At 32.2% G+C, this 16,760-nt stretch overlaps 1 protein-coding gene across 1 annotated transcript in view; it reads right to left on the bottom strand.

Moving 5' to 3' along the window:
• Positions 1 to 16,760, bottom strand: part of LOC137399285 (proteasome activator complex subunit 4B-like) — a 77,374-nt gene that overhangs the window by 54,135 nt on the left and 6,479 nt on the right. Inside the window, exons 7-8 of the mRNA XM_068085323.1 lie at positions 2,751 to 2,825; positions 449 to 723 (exon numbers count right to left, since the gene is read on the bottom strand). Coding sequence (XP_067941424.1) covers positions 449 to 723; positions 2,751 to 2,825 — 350 coding nt within the window. The remainder of the gene's footprint in view (positions 1 to 448; positions 724 to 2,750; positions 2,826 to 16,760) is intronic.

Below are 16,760 nucleotides of genomic sequence, written 5' to 3'. Positions count from 1 at the left end.
ACATTTATAGCTTGTTTGGTAGTTTGTTCAGATATAGCCCTGAAGCCTTTCAGGATTAGTCATGAGATCATCAATTCACCAAATTGAAACATTCTAAAAAACTTGGCTCAAATATTATAGAATAGCACAGTCAGAACTCTACTTTAAAATTTAATTTGCTCAAGTTGTAGTAAATATGGCAAAAACATTACCTCTCTACATAAACCCTGCTAGTAAATATGGAATACCCTTATCTCTTTACATAAACACTGCCAGTAAATATAGAGTAAACCTTACCTCTCTACATAAAACCTGCTAGCAAATATAGAGTAAACCTAACCTCTCTACATAAAACCTGCTAGCAAATATAGAGTAAACCTAACCTCTCTACATAAAACCTGCTAGTAAATATGGAATCAACCTTACCTCTCTACATAGAACCTGCTAGCAAATATGTAGTGAACCTTACCTCTCAACATAAACCCTGGTAGTAAATATGGAGCAAAGCTTGGTGAGAGCTCCATGCAGGCTTCTCTGGAACCAACCATTGTTACTAGGATGCATGAATGGTTCAATAGCTCGCACCAACTGACCAATCACATTCATGCAATTATTTGTCGGTGAAATCATTGCGACGAGCCAGTGGCAAGAAGAGGAAAACTCGTATGCAGGGTTAGAGTGTGAAAGATGGTAACTCGCAGGGCCAACAGGCAGTCCAAACGCCTTCAGTATGCGTGAAAATATCTGCAAGTTATCATATACATAGGATAGATATGGAAAATAAAATATAAGCCTTCTACTGATTGGTGAAATAGGATATTAAGTTCTTAATATATTAAAAAAAGCTGTCATGTAATACCTATAGAACAACCCAACACAGAATATCCATCATACACTATTTATCTAAAAATATTCTTGCGCGAATGCAAAGTAGAAATCTGTCAGACAGCATATCAAGGAACCTATGAAAATAATATATGAGATATAATCTTTAGAACATATCAGAGAATGTGTGTGTGTGTGTGTGCGCATCAGGCTATAGGATATTAAAATCTTGGAATTAAAATTCCGCATCCTGGTGGATTGGAACTCACAGAGGGTGCAACCACAAGATTTAAATCCACACGCTTCACCACTGAGCCATACAAGGAGTATTTATCAAAAACACTATCATATACTATATTTGAGCATTGCGCCTACGCGTTACGATGCTGCTGTTATAAAATATTTTTCACCTAGCTCTAAGAAACACGATGCTTGTTCGTTATTTTTTCGTTAGGACGAGTTTTTTGCCACATGATATCAACACTAATTTCTCTTGAATTTCAAATTTGGCGATTTGTGTACTGACTATATACGTTATTAAAAGATATATACGCTGCTCACTATGAGTTCAGTGGTATCCGTTATGGTAAAAATGGATTCGCAAACAGATAAATGATACAATTTTTGTTGAAAGTGTGAAGTTTACTAAAATACATACTAGAACTTCCTTTAAGTATGTGTTTAGTAAACTAAATTCATTTAAGTTAGATTCAGCATTTATGTTACACGTGTGTCTCCAAGGTAAGAACTCTTCGCTTAAAACATTGTAATGTTATATTACCTTGGGCATGCAGATCATAACCACAAAATGCACTAAAGTCGTTGTAGGTACCCATAGTTACTAAGGTTAACATACTATTTTGTTACTATTTTTAATGATTATGATTTTTACCAGGAGGTGATTGCATTATGTAATTACTATGGATTTCTATACTACTCTATGTATGTTCATAGCCCATGATATTTTCGCATGCCAACAATGAAACTAAAATCATATAATTGTATACCAAATAATTTTTCACCGTGATTGTTGCAAGACAGACTATATTTAGCCATTACTTGCTAATGATTTCACATTTACATTTAAACACCTTTACAATTTCCCTCCTAATTTATTTCAACAAAACTCTTCTTTCAAGTTACGAAATGCAAAATTTACAGTTGTTCGAAAAACTTAGCAGTTGTATTTTTTTCTTAATTCACTTGAACTGCGCAAAAATACTTTTCTCATGATATGAAGTTTAAAAGTAAGAATGGTGAATGTCGTATAAGTATGTTAAATAAAAATAAATTTTCTGCCCAAATATTTTCTTATTACCCAGGCAACGCCGGGTAGTACAGCTAATTATATATAGTTAATAGGTCTATGATAACAATAAATCAAGGAATATACATGTATATAAAACAACATATCTATTATCTGCGAATAATATATCACAGAATACTTGTAAAATAATATTTAGAGACAAACCATGGAACAGACTGTTAGTAAACGATTGGCAGAAAAAAAGGATCAGAGAATATCTGTACAACAACATATCAGAAGGACTGCGAAATAATATTACAAAAAGATCCATAGAACCAAATCTTAGCTGATATCATCAGCGCAACAAACTATCACAAAATACCTTGCAAAAAATGTCAGCAATATTTATGTGTTAGATAGGCATACTGTATCAGAACTCACCGGCAGAGATAGAGGAAAGCTCTCCTCTAGGAGCCACAAACATACAGAACTCAGTTTGGATAGTGATTGCTAGCACACTTAGCACAATTCAAATGGATCATAAGTTTCAGCATTGGAGAAGCTCGCATGGCAGGTATTTACTAAGAGAAGAGCAGTGTTATTCATATACAACCTCATGGCAGGTATTTACTATGAGAAGAGCAGTGTTATTCATATACAATCTCAAAGAAATCAGGATATATAAAAAAACTCGACTTACTGTTGCAAGATAAGGTTCCCAATTGATGAAGCCAATATTGTGACCAGCTAGACGCGAGAATAAACTTAGGAACCTCTACAAGAAACAGTATCGCTAAGTAACAAGTGCAGGCAAAATACTGCATATAGGCACTTCTAAAACATATGGTATCACTAAGTAACAAGTACAGCTGCAATACCGCATATAGGAACTCTACAGCATCATATAGGAACTCTACAGCATATGGTACCACTAAGTAACAAGTACAGCTGCAATACTGCATATAGGAACTCTACAGCATCATATAGGAACTCTACAGCATCATATAGGAACTCTACAGCATATGGTATCACTAAGTAACAAGTAAAGTCTAAATACAACTTATAGGAACTTCTACAACAGATGGTGTTGCTAAGTAACGTGTACATCCACAATACTGCATATAGTAACTTCTATAACATACGGTATTACTTTTTTATGGCAGCATCATTTAATATTAACAAAAAACATTTCAGTTGTTCCCTTTCCTGTAAATGTGTGGTGCGTAACTTAGGCAGTCATTTATGGTGGACCAGAGTATGTGTGATGCGTAACTTAAACAATAGGGAAAGCATAATATTATTATGCTTTATTAATTATCTTGAGGTGTTGACTGATGTTCTAAAAAAAGAATCAAGGAGATTGACCTACTAGAAGCTGAGATATAGCCAGCCAAACACAGGTCTACCTAATAACGAATCAGAGGAAAACCCTTCGAAAATCCCGAGAATTGTGACGTATGAAATGAACTTATTGGTCATGTGCCGGAGTTGCGCACCCTTACCGCCGTTACGTATAATGATTGTTTAGGCTACGAGATGTGAAACGCTTCTCGTGATAGTAAAGAATTTACAGACTAGCTCTGGTTTCTCAGAAAAATCAAGCAAACATTGTGTGGTAAAAGCATTTGCCCACAACCCCTCGCCATGATTTTTCAAAACAGAAAAGCAGATTTTGACTATCGTGCTTTAAAATTTAACTCGATCTCCACAGATATGCTCCGAAGATTCTCGGTTCAACGAACAGCGCGTGTATAGTCTATATGCGACATCCGCGATTTGCAGTTTGTTTAGAATAAGAAATGGGAATGTGAATTTTTGTTCATTCATCATTTTTCTACTGTTTACCTACTGCAGCATTCAGTTGATTTTCATGATTATCGTCACTATTAACAGACTGTAAGTTCACTACAGCCAGAATTTTAAAAAGAATAACTTGACCGTGCCGCTCTTGCTGTAAAAAAAGAAAACGATAACTTTTGATTTGATTTTTCTATTTATCTATTATCTTATCTATGATTATTTTTTATGATTAATATAATAATCATAATGCATATTATACAAAATAATAATATAACTGCGTATAGAATAAATGATGTAACTAATATAATTTGTAGAAAATTCCAAATGATAACCGAGATTGATGATTGATTTAATTGATTCCATTTATTAGCTATAGTTAAAAAAATCTGAACAGCGCTAAAGATGGGTCTGAATAGGGAAGCTAAGTGGGAGAACAACAAAACTGAGCTGAACTAGCAAGATAGCGAAATATTGCGAAATAATAGATGCGTGTAATTATTTTATGCTAAAACTAATCTACACGTCAGAGGGACTGGTTCGGAATTCTCAGAGCAATGATTGTTAGGCCCAATTTGATTGTTCTATACTTCCAGGGATTAAATCAATTAAAACGCCGTGATTGTTATAGGAGAGCGCATTAGTCGGCTTAATTGACCAATGACACACAAGTCGATTTCATACGTCATATATTGATGATTACCAAAACACTTATGTTTTTTGGTAGACCTGTGTTTGGCTGGGTATATCTCAGCTTCTGGTTGGTCAATCTCCTTGATTCATTTTTTAGAACATCAGTCAACACCTCAAGATAAATAATAAAGCATAATAATATTATGCTTTCTCTATTCTTTAAGCAGTCGTATATGGTGAACCAGAGGGTGTGTGATGCATAACTTAAGCAGTCGTATATGGTGGACCAGAGTGTGTGTGATGCATAACTTAAGCAGTCGTATATGGTGAACCAGAGTGTGTGTGGTGCCAAACTTAAGCAGTCGTATATGTTGAACCAGAGTGTGTGTGATGCGTAACTTAAGCAGTCGTATATGGTGGACCAGAGGGTGTGTGTGGTGTGTAACTTAAGCAGTCGTATATGGTGGACCAGAGTGTGTGATACATAACTTAAGCAGTCGTATATGGTGGACCAGAGTGTGTGTGTGACACGTAACTTATGCAGTCGTATATGGTGAACTTGTAAATGCATGCAATTGGGGACTCACACCAGAATTTAACAGGCAAATTGGGGACGTTCGGAAATTGGGGACGTCCCCAATCTTTTAAACCCTTTTTTCTTATAAAAAACTAAAAAATATATAGTTTAATCCAACTCCCGACAAAATCTGAGCACTGTCCCCAATTACCTGCATTTGTACGAGAACATCTGTGAGTGTGGGTGTGTGTAAAAATATGTAAGTCCCCATTAAGTTTGTTAAATTCTTACACACATTTGACCTGTTTCCATTTGTGAGTAGGCAAATATTTTCGGAGTTTTCTTCTCATAAAAACTTTTTACCTAACAATTGGGGACATTATATCTTATTGGGGAGCTAATTTCTACCTTGTAAAAACTCACAATATTTGCGAGTTGCTACAAGAACGAAATTACAAGAGATGAAAACTCACAATATTTGTGAGTGAAAAGTCACAATATTTGTGAGTTTTTTTTTAAAATGTAGCTTCAGAAGCAAATTGAGCGTTTATACTATTTTTGAACTTATGTTTAGCTAAAGGCTATATTTGCTCTTCTGCATTACAAATGTATTTTGTAGTTTAGCATTTGCAGAGTTTTTTTTTACAATATAATGTATTTGGTCAGCAGTTATACACGCTCAGAAGACATTTGAAAGTGTGTCTCGTTTGCTTCCTTCAATAGTTCAGGCCTTTAATAATCCTTGAGAGCTCTTGTACTTTTTCAAATATTCTCACATATGCATCCTTCTTTACTTACTAGCTTTTATTTTTAGTATGGTTGTAGTTTATATGCAATTAAAAAAAAATTGCGCTTTATTATTCAAAAGATTTGTTTGAATTCATTACGTACATTTCTTACATAAGTTATAGCTGCATAAAATCTCAGGTTAATTTCACATAGTCTTAAGCATAAGATCTCTGTACATGTACTTTATTGACTTCAAATCTTGATCCATTGTATGTCTTTGCAAGAACTTTACTACATCATCCTTCCTTGATATTTTTAGACTGAATAAAATATTAAAATAAAACATGTAGCCTCCAATGCTTTCTCTAACTCGTTTACATTTTTCCTATATCTATGAATAATAATGGTCAAAATTCTGATTTAAAATATATTTTAAAAGTTAACTTGAATGTCTGATAATTTTGGTTCAAAACATTTAAAACAAACATTATTAAACCAATTTCAAGTGTCTCTGCAAATTTGTAATCTGAGATCTGTATGTTGTTAGAATTCAATGAAATTTTCTGTTTTTTCTTTCTCAGACCAACGGTCCATCATTGAACTTTTTTACTATGTAGTATTCTTTCATCAGCTCCACTAAAAAACTTTCGTTGCTGTTTGACAAGGTGGTATATCTTTAGAGAATGAAACAGCTAGATGGAAAATTCTGCCATACATTTATCGCTCCTCATTGAAAATACTTATAGTTGTTTTAAAAAATATATATATTTCAAGTTTATATTGAGTATGTTAACAATACCAATCTTTTATCTAAAGCTTGATTGTAATTTAACTCCTATGTCCCTAGGCTTGCTTTTCATGTATGGCTTGAAAACAATGGAATTATACAAGTTTCTAGTTTAATCAATTGCGGTTATCAATGTGTAAAACTAAGCAGCAGTGTCAACATTTAATGATTATATTTAATTCTTTTTGGCTTTTGGATTTTTGAAAAAGTGCTTGTCATCACCTCACCTGTTCTTTTTACTTTTTTTTATAATAGTTAACTCATGCTGACGCAATGTAAATATGTTGATAACTGGCATTGCTAGCAGTATAAAATGAGATACGGCAACAAAATTAATTCAGTAACGTAATTAAATTTGTTGTCTGTTTATGTCAATCGCTAATGGCCTAACGCTGAGTTATCCTTTGTACATCATACATGTGTATCATCATTAATAGTTCCTAAAAGTAAATTAAAAAAGTGTCATAATATGTATATTTATTACTCAACAAAGATTTCATAGGCAACTATAGAACTTTTGAACTGAGTTTGAAGTAGAAATGAAGTCATGCATAACTTTTAATAGCATAATTGTGAAAGTGTGCACATGAGATTGCACATGAAATTGTCCACCAAGCACATGGAATTGGCAAAAAATTAGGTATACAAAAAGGCAAAGTGTTTTTGCATACTCGCAAACAATAAAAATATTTTTTGGGGTGTTAAATGGGTGTGAAATACTGACCGCAAATAATCGTCAACATGAATGATTTTTTTAATGTTTATTTTTACTTCGTTCATGGGAATGCAACAGATTAAATTTTTTTAAATTTTATTGTAGTATTCATCATATATAATTTTAGCTGGATTTCAGTAGTGTATATATGTAAGAGCCTAATACGGTTCAGTGAATGCATGAAACTTTGTTTGTTATACGATACAAAGCCAAATGCGCTTAGCTAACGTCTCAGCAAATAAGCAATGCATACTGAAAATCTATATATAAATATCAGTGTCTTTTTGTCTTTTATTGTATGTTCATTTATAATAAGTATGCATTGTTTTAACATAACAATGCATAACTTACATGACTCTCTCATAAGCTTGATTGATATGATAAGCAAGAATATTACAATCAGTAGAGAGCTGTAGTAGAACTGAAACAGGCACAGTATAAATTACACAAATATATAAAAAGTACACAGAAATAAATGCAGTACGCAGAAATAAAAAAAAACACCTTCATTTGAAACCGTCATTTTTATTACCCGTGCAAAATCGGGCAATCTGCTTGTTTTATATAAAGCAAGAGAGGCTGCTACCTATTTGTTAAAATTCACAACAATAAAAAATCTAAAGAAGTTAGACCAATATAAAGAAAAACATTTTTTATAATTAAAACACAAAATGAAATCAAAACTTTTGTTGATCACCAAAAAATACCAAATATTAGATCCCTGGTCAAAGATTTTCAAAATCACACTGGCAAAACTGCTAGCAATTTCTTGTTAACTGTTTTTTTAATTATTCTTGACAAAGTTATTACTTGCGCTGTTTTAATTAAAAAAGTTTACAGGTAAACGTTTGTTATTTTGCTATTTTTAATTTTGTTCCAAAAACTTTGCAATTATTTTTTATAGATTGCATTGTAACAAACTAATTTTAGATATCAATAGCGATAGGGCAATAAATTAATTATGGTGCTGTTGTTATTGTGATTCCTAATTTGAAGTAAACAGTTTTATGAGAATTATTCTATAGCGGGCCATTGACTACTTCTGTTGGAAAGCTTACCTACAGTTTTAATGTTTGAAAAACCGACTCATTTAACTTTTTGTTGGTCATAGTTGCTTGTTTTTCTAATAGTTACTTTAAAAAACTCTCACAGCATTGGTAAAATTTTCGTGCTATTGGAGATTTGTTTGCCAACATATTATCGCTTCTCAACCTTTGCCTGTCATACCTTGAGCCTGTAGTGTCTTGCTTATGATTATGTAACATCGCAGAACCACAAGTTAAATATAGAGAACAAAGAAACTTATTCAGTACTGCTGGTCATCTGTAATAACAAGATTATAACATTGGATGCTTTACACACCAAATCAAAGACAAATAAGATGTTTACTTCCATAAAATTTGTGCTATACAATTTACAAATATTCAATGAGTTTATTATTTTCCATTTACTCCGTTCTATAATATTCTATTGGCACAAGGCTTTATTGTTAATTAAAAACCAAGCAGATGCAGTGAGTGAGACATGTTTTTAATAAAATAGTAGCTTGTAAATTTCACAGACACTGCAAATAATTTGCCAATAATTTACCTAGGCGCGAGATTTTGAACTTCATTTGCAATATCACCCAGTTAGCCTCAAACAGAACAAATTGTATTTGTTTTGTATTAATGATACTCATGTTCACATTCACTTTAAATCGTATTGTTTTTACTATGCCAATCTTTTTAAGAAAATGCGTACTTATTTGCCAATATAAGTAGCTTTCAAAATGCATCAAATAACTGCTCAGGCGCCAAAGAGTAATGTTATATGTTTTAAATAGAGGAAATAAAGTGAACCACCTGTAATAATCAAGCCGGATCATATTTTCAAAATATTACATCTGAATTGATGTTGCACACAAAGATCACTGTTAACATAAACTATACAGACATAGATCAATGTTGTCAAATATTTCCCATGGAAACATCCTATTTGACATTCGCAAGAATTTTTTATAGATTGCAGTGTAGCAAACTAATTTTAGATATCAATAGTGCAATAATTTACTTATTGTTCTATTGTTATTGTGATTGCTAATTTGAACTAATCAGTTTTATGAGAATTATTTTATAACTGGTCATTGACAACTTTGGTTGTAAATTTTATCTACAGTTTCAATGTTTGGAAAACCCATCTAATTGTACTTTGTGTTACTGATAGTTGCTCTTTTTTCCATAATTACTTTGAAAAAGTCTCTCGGCATTAGTGAATATTTGATGCTGTTTGCGATTTGTCTGACCCAACATGTTATCGCTTCTCAATCTTTGCCTGTCATACCTTGAGCCTGTAGTGTCTTGCTTATGATTATGTAATATCGAAGAATCAGGAGTTAAATCTGGAGAACAAAGAAACTTATTCAGTACTGATGGTCATATACAATAACAAGATTATAACATTTGATGCTTTATACACCAATCAAAGACAAATCAAATGTTTACTCTCATAAAGTTTGCTCTTGCTAGCATATACAATTTACAAATATTTGATGAATTTAGTATTTTCTATCTACTTTGCTCTACAGTATTCTATTCTGCGCAAAGCTTTATGGTTAGCTAAAATGCAAGCAGACTCAGCAAGTGAGACATGTTGTAAATGCTATGGTGGCTTCAAAATCCCCAGACATTGCAAATAGTTTTTAAGAATCTACCCAGGTGCCAGGTTTTAAACTTTATTTGCAACATCACCTAGCTAGCCTCAAACAGGAAATATTACATTTGTTTTGGATTAATGATAGTCGTGCTCACGTTCATTTCAGATCACATGATTTTCACTAAGCCCATTTTTTAAGGAAATGCGTACATATTTGCCTATCTAAACAGCTTTCGCAGTGCATCAAATCACTGCATAGTTTCTGAAGAGTTATCACATGCATCTTAAATAGAAAAATTAAAATGAACAAAAGCTAACAATCAAGACAAATCATATTTTTAAAATATTTCATCTAAATTGATGTTGTTCCCATAGACTACTATTATCATACGCTATACTGACATAGGGCAATATTGTCAAATGATTTATTTGATAACATTATGAAAAACAAAACGTAATATGGAACACAAATTAATTCTTTAATTGGACTCTCGAATTTACAAAGAGTTGAACAGTTACATTTTAAAACAAATATGAAGGGTATTTCTTATAAAACCTTTTTCAATTTCTCAAGAGAAATTTAGTATTTTGACAATTTTAATGCAATTTAACCATGAGCAACTTATACCAGAAGAAAATTATGATAGTCAATAGAATTATATCACCCTAACTATAGAAGGTTTGAAGTCATGTATTTACTGATTTGCTTTAGTTTTTAATTTAAATTGCAATTGGAAAAAATCTTTTAAACCCAAAATGCATGATTCTCAAAGTTGATTGCTGGAATATCACACTTTCAAAGTTTTTTTCTTTTGCATCACATTAGATAGTTCGGTTGATGTACCGGCTTGCACAGCAAGAACTTTAATAGTGAGTGATTATTGCAAAGTTGTTTTCGAGTGTCGTTGTTTTTGTAATAATTTTTGTTTAATATCCGTCGTTTTGGTATACTTTCAGTGTTGGTAGAGAATTTCCTGAACCAAGTAAATATTATTACTTTCCACTTATTTTCTGCTAAACATTAAGCAGCAAGGGTCCAGGTAATCATGATGCAACATCAAACAGCAACAAGATCTATTAATAGAACAAAGGAAATTATGCAATGCGGTTACTTGCAGGCAATAATAAGATCATATGGTTTGCGACTTTCACACAGCCTCTCATCCAGAGAAGAAATTTTTTCTGATATGCTCTCCATAACATACTACACTTAAAAATATTTAACGGTTTTAATTACAATGCTAATTTTATATGAAGCAAGAGAGGCTGATAATTGCTTATAAAATTCACAATAATAAAAAGTCTGCAGGAATGATACCAATTTGCAAAAATATTTCTGATAATTTAGACACGAAGTTAAACAAAAACTTGTGTTGAGCACCAATAATTACCAACTGGTAGATCCCTTGTTAAAAATTCGCACAAGCACACTTGCAAAATTGCCTGAAGATCCTTGTCAACTGTTTGTTATTACTGCTGACAAAGTTATTGCTTTTGGTCTTTTACTCAAGGAAGGTCACCAGCCAAAACTCTTGTTTTGTCATTTTGTAATTTTGTTTGAAAAACTACACAAGTCTTTTTAGAAATTGCATTGTAACAAAATAATTTTAGATATCAATAGCAATAGTGCAATAACCTACTTATTGTTCTATTGTGATTGCTAATTTGAATTAAACATTTTTTTTAGAATTATTCTATAGCTGGCCATTTACTACCTTTGTTGGAAAGCTTACCTATAGTTTTAAAGATTGGAAAACTCATCTCACTTTACTTTGCGTAGCTCATACATGTATATAGCCACCCCTTTTTATTAATAATTGCTTTGAAAAATCTCACAGCATTAATAAACTTTCTGCTCTGTTTGAGAGTTTTCTGAGCCAACATGTTTATGACTGTTGAAACTTTGCCTGTCATACATTGAACATGTCTTGTTCTGCTTATGATTATGTAATACTGAAGAAGGATCAATTAAACTTAGGGAACAAAGAGACTTATTCAACACTGCAATCAGTAAAGTTCAGCGCTGCTCACACACAATGACAAGATTATAACATTTTCTGCTTGTACACTAAATCAAAGACAAATAAGATCCTAAACTCTTATAAAGTTTGTGCTCAATAGCATAGACGCTTTACAAATATTAAATGAACTTAGCATTTTCTGTCTACGCAGTTCTATAATATTTTATTCTGTGCGTGGCTTTATGGTTAGCTAAAAACCAAGCAGATTCAGTGAGTGAGACATGTTGTTAATGAAATGGTAGCTTGTAAATCTCACAGACACTGCAAATAATTTGTCGAAAATCTACCTAAGCACAAGATTTTAAACTTTATTTGCAACATCTGATGGTCATGCTCACTTTTATTTTATATCACATGGTTTCCACTATGCCCATTTTTTTAAAGACATGCGTACATATTTGCCAATCTAAACAGCTTTCACAATTCATCAACTTACTGCACAGTTGCCAAAGAATTATGCCATGCGTTTTGAATCGAAAAAGTAAAGTGAACAACAGTTAGCGGTAAAGACGAATCACCTTTTCAAAATATTTCATATTATTGGATGTTGCTCACATAGATGATTATTATCATAAACAATACTGACTTAGTAAAATATTGCCGAAGGTTTCACGTTGAAATGTTATACTTAAAAATTTATTAAATACTTAAAGAATTTGATAGTTACTGTCTATTTTTATTTTTAAAAACTTCAATATGAATTAAAAGCCAAACAGGCATAGCAAGTGAAATGTGTTTGACAGGTTGTATTTTGTTTCACAGATTCTGAAGATAAATAATTCTGGCAAATACCTACTTAGCGGACAGCAAATCACCTTTAGTTGCAAAATTGTCTTTTAGCTGTACACAAATTATATTATATTTGTATTGCATTAGTGTTGTTGTCTTGTGTATCTGTGCCAATTATAGGCTCAATAGTTTCTATCATGCAAATATTTGAAAGAAAATAAATATTTTTAATACACCTAATAATTCCCGTACAAGAATTGGTAAAAATCCCAAACTAATAGGTTCAATGTCATACACACCCATGATAATAATTCCAAAACCGAAATGAGGATATATTATCGCAATGCTATTTCTATTATTTGGTTAAACTAATGTTTGCAAAAATAATCGTTGAAACAACAAACACACCTCCAATTTCTCAATGTTTCATGAATTTTTTATGGATGAAAGTATACTTAATTTATTCATTAATATTCTAAAAGTAATGGTTGTATTTTAATTAACGGTTTTGATAATATTCGTAGTTATTGAAACAGCATTGAGAAATTTTATGACTGTATGTACAGTTATGATATTTGCTTTATGTTTTTAAACCAATGGCCATACAAGCAAATGTTCATGCACTGATATTTTTACCATCAATTTGGGAACATCTTATTACAAATGTTTTGAGATTGGTGGCGACTAATTGTGCTCTTATAATCATTGTGTAATGTTCCAAACTAATGGTTGTAATATAATAAGTATTTGTTGTGGTATTCATCTTTCCAAATTAGAGATATTTTATTCTTTGTCATCAAATGTAACAACAAACTGAAGGAAACTTTTTGTAACATCCTTGATATGAATTAATACTATTTATGCACCAGTAAATTTTGACAATTATTTCAAACCAATGGTTAAAAGATCATGCAAACTCGTGGTTATATTTGAAGCCTCAAATTAGCAACAACATAGCACAATGGCGTTGAGATGCTATATCACTCAAACTGCTTTTGTAATAATTGCTCAATATCCCCAAGCAAATGGTTAAAAAATCATACAAGCTTTGTGGAGATAATGAAGCGAGCAATAGGGACATTTTATTACAGATACTTTGAGCTGTTGTACGACTGTGAGCGGAGTTGCATATTGGCCAACTTCCCAGAATAGTTACATAATTATAAACACTGGTGATGGTATTTTAGCATCTATTTGGGGACATCTTGTCACAATAGCTATGAGATGCTTGATCACTGTGTGTAGATTGATAATAATTGATCAATGTTTCAAACTAATAAAAGCAAAATCATTCACAGTTGCAATATTAGTTTTAGCACGAAATTGGTGAAGTCTTCTCACACATTCGCTTTAAGATGGTTGGCGAATAAGTGTGCACTTACAATTATAGATCAATTTTTTCAAGCTAATGGTTCAAATATAACTAAAACTTCCTGTGATATTTGTGCTATTAAATTAGAGAGATTTTCCCACAGCCCAGATGCTTTGAAATGATTAGTGACTGTAAGTGAACTTACAAAAAATTGTAAAGTCATATGCATATGTGATAATAGTTCTGTGATCAAATTGAGACATCTTGGCATGATGAATTTACATGGCTTAAAACTGCACATTATTTGATCATAATTGGTTAATGTGACCATACAAATGTTTAAAATAGCGTAAACATGCCTGAGATATTTGGCTGTCAAATAACGGCCATCTTACAGCAACGGTTTTTTGATTGTTCATGATTGTGATTTCACACATAATAATTGTTCTATGTCCCCAAATATATGGTTAAAATATCATACACACCTGAGAGAATAATTTTACCATCAAATTGGGGACATATTGCTGCAATGGTGTTGACATTGTCTATGACTGACTGTGTTCTTTTGTTCTAATTGGTCAATGTGCTCAGAAAACTGCTTAAAAAGCATATTCATTGGAGTTGATATTTTGGCATTAAATTTGGAACATCGAGCAACAATGGTATTAGGAATGATGATGACTGTGATTTCAAATAAAATAATCAGTCAATGTCCCCAAATTAATGGTTAAAATATCATACACACCTGTGAGAATAATTTTACCATCAAATTGGGGACATATTGTTGCAATGGTGTTGACATATTCTATGACTGACTGTGTTCTTTTGTTATAATTGATCAATGTGCTCAGGAAACTGCTTAAGAAGCATAATTATTGGGATTGATATTTTGGCATTAAATTTGGATCATCGAGCAGCAATGGTATTAGGAATGATGATGACTGTGATTTCAAATAAAATAATCAGTCAATGTCCCCAAATCAATGGTTAAAATATCATACACACCTGTGAGAATAATTTTACCATCAAATTGGGGACATATGGTTGCAATGGTGTTGACATATTCTATGACTGACTGTGTTCTTTTGTTATAATTGATCAATGTGCTCAGGAAACTGCTTAAGAAGCATAATTATTCGAATTGATATTTTGGCATTAAATTTGGAACATCGAGCAGCAATGGTATCAGGAATGATGATGACTGTGATTTCAAATAAAATAATCAGTCAATGTCCCCAAATCAATGGTTAAAATATCATACACACCTGTGAGAATAAGTTTACCATCAAATTGGGGACATATTGTTGCAATGGTGTTGACATATTCTATGACTGACTGAGTTATTGTGTTGTAATTGGTCAATGTGCTCAGGAAACTGCTTAAGAAGCATATTTATTGATATTGATATTTTGGCATTAAATTTGGAACATTGAGCAGCAATGGTATTAGGAATGATGATGACTGTGATTTCAAATAAAATAATTAGTCAATGTCCCCAAATCAATGGTTAAAATATCATACACACCTGTGAGAATAATTTTACCATCAAATTGGGGACATATTGTTGCAATGGTGTTGACATTGTCTATGACTGACTGTGTTCTTCTGTTTTAATTGGTCAATGTGCTCAAAAAACTTCTTAAAAAGCACATTCATTGGAGTTGATATTTTGGCATTAAATTTGGAACGTCGAGCAGCAATGGTATTAGGAATGATGATGACTGTGATTTCAAATAAAATAATCAGTCAATGTCCCCAAATCAATGGTTAAAATATCATACACACCTGTGAGAATAATTTTACCATCTAATTGGGGACATATTGTTGCAATGGTGTTGACATATTCTATGACTGACTGAGTTATTGTGTTGTAATTGGTCAATGTGCTCAGGAAACTGCTTAAGAAGCATATTTATTGGGATTGATATTTTGGCATTAAATTTGGAACATTGAGCAGCAATGGTATTAGGAATGATGATGACTGTGATTTCAAATAAAATAATTAGTCAATGTCCCCAAATCAATGGTTAAAATATCATACACACCTGTGAGAATAATTTTACCATCAAATTGGGGACATATTATTGCAATGGTGTTGACATTGTCTATGACTGACTGTGTTCTTCTGTTTTAATTGGTCAATGTGCTCAAAAAACTTCTTAAAAAGCACATTCATTGGAGTTGATATTTTGGCATTAAATTTGGAACATCGAGCAGCAATGGTATTAGGAATGATGATGACTGTGATTTCAAATAAAATAATCAGTCAATGTCCCCAAATCAATGGTTAAAATATCATACACACCTGTGAGAATAATTTTACAATCAAATTGGGGACATATTGTTGCAATGGTGTTGACATACTCTATGAATGACTGTGCTCTTTTGTTATAGTTGGTCAATGTGCTCAGGAAACTGCTTAAGAAGTATATTCATTAGGGTTAATATTTTGGCATTAAATTTGGAACATCGAGCAGCAATGGTATTAGGAATGATGATGACTGTGATATCAAATAAAATAATCAGTAAGTGTCCCAAAATCAATGGTAAAAATATCATACACACCTGCGATAATTTTTCTACAACCAATATTGGGATATATTTTCATGATAATATTTCTACTAATTTGTTAAACTAATGGTTACAAACTTGCTGATTAAAATACCAAACATTCCCTTGTGTTCATATTGACCTCTAAATAGTTGATGGTGAAAAGTACAGACTCCCTATTTGACTAGCATTGAGCGAATTTATGATATCATGTGCACTTCTAATAGTTTGTCAATTGTACCTAAATAACTAATATACCTGTATACTAATACAAACACACTTTTCT

This window comes from Watersipora subatra, chromosome 7 (genome assembly GCF_963576615.1).
Source record: "Watersipora subatra chromosome 7, tzWatSuba1.1, whole genome shotgun sequence".
NCBI lineage: Eukaryota > Metazoa > Bryozoa > Gymnolaemata > Cheilostomatida > Watersiporidae > Watersipora > Watersipora subatra.
The sequence above is the reverse complement of the archived record's forward strand: the minus strand, read 5'-3'. Positions and strand labels throughout refer to the sequence as shown.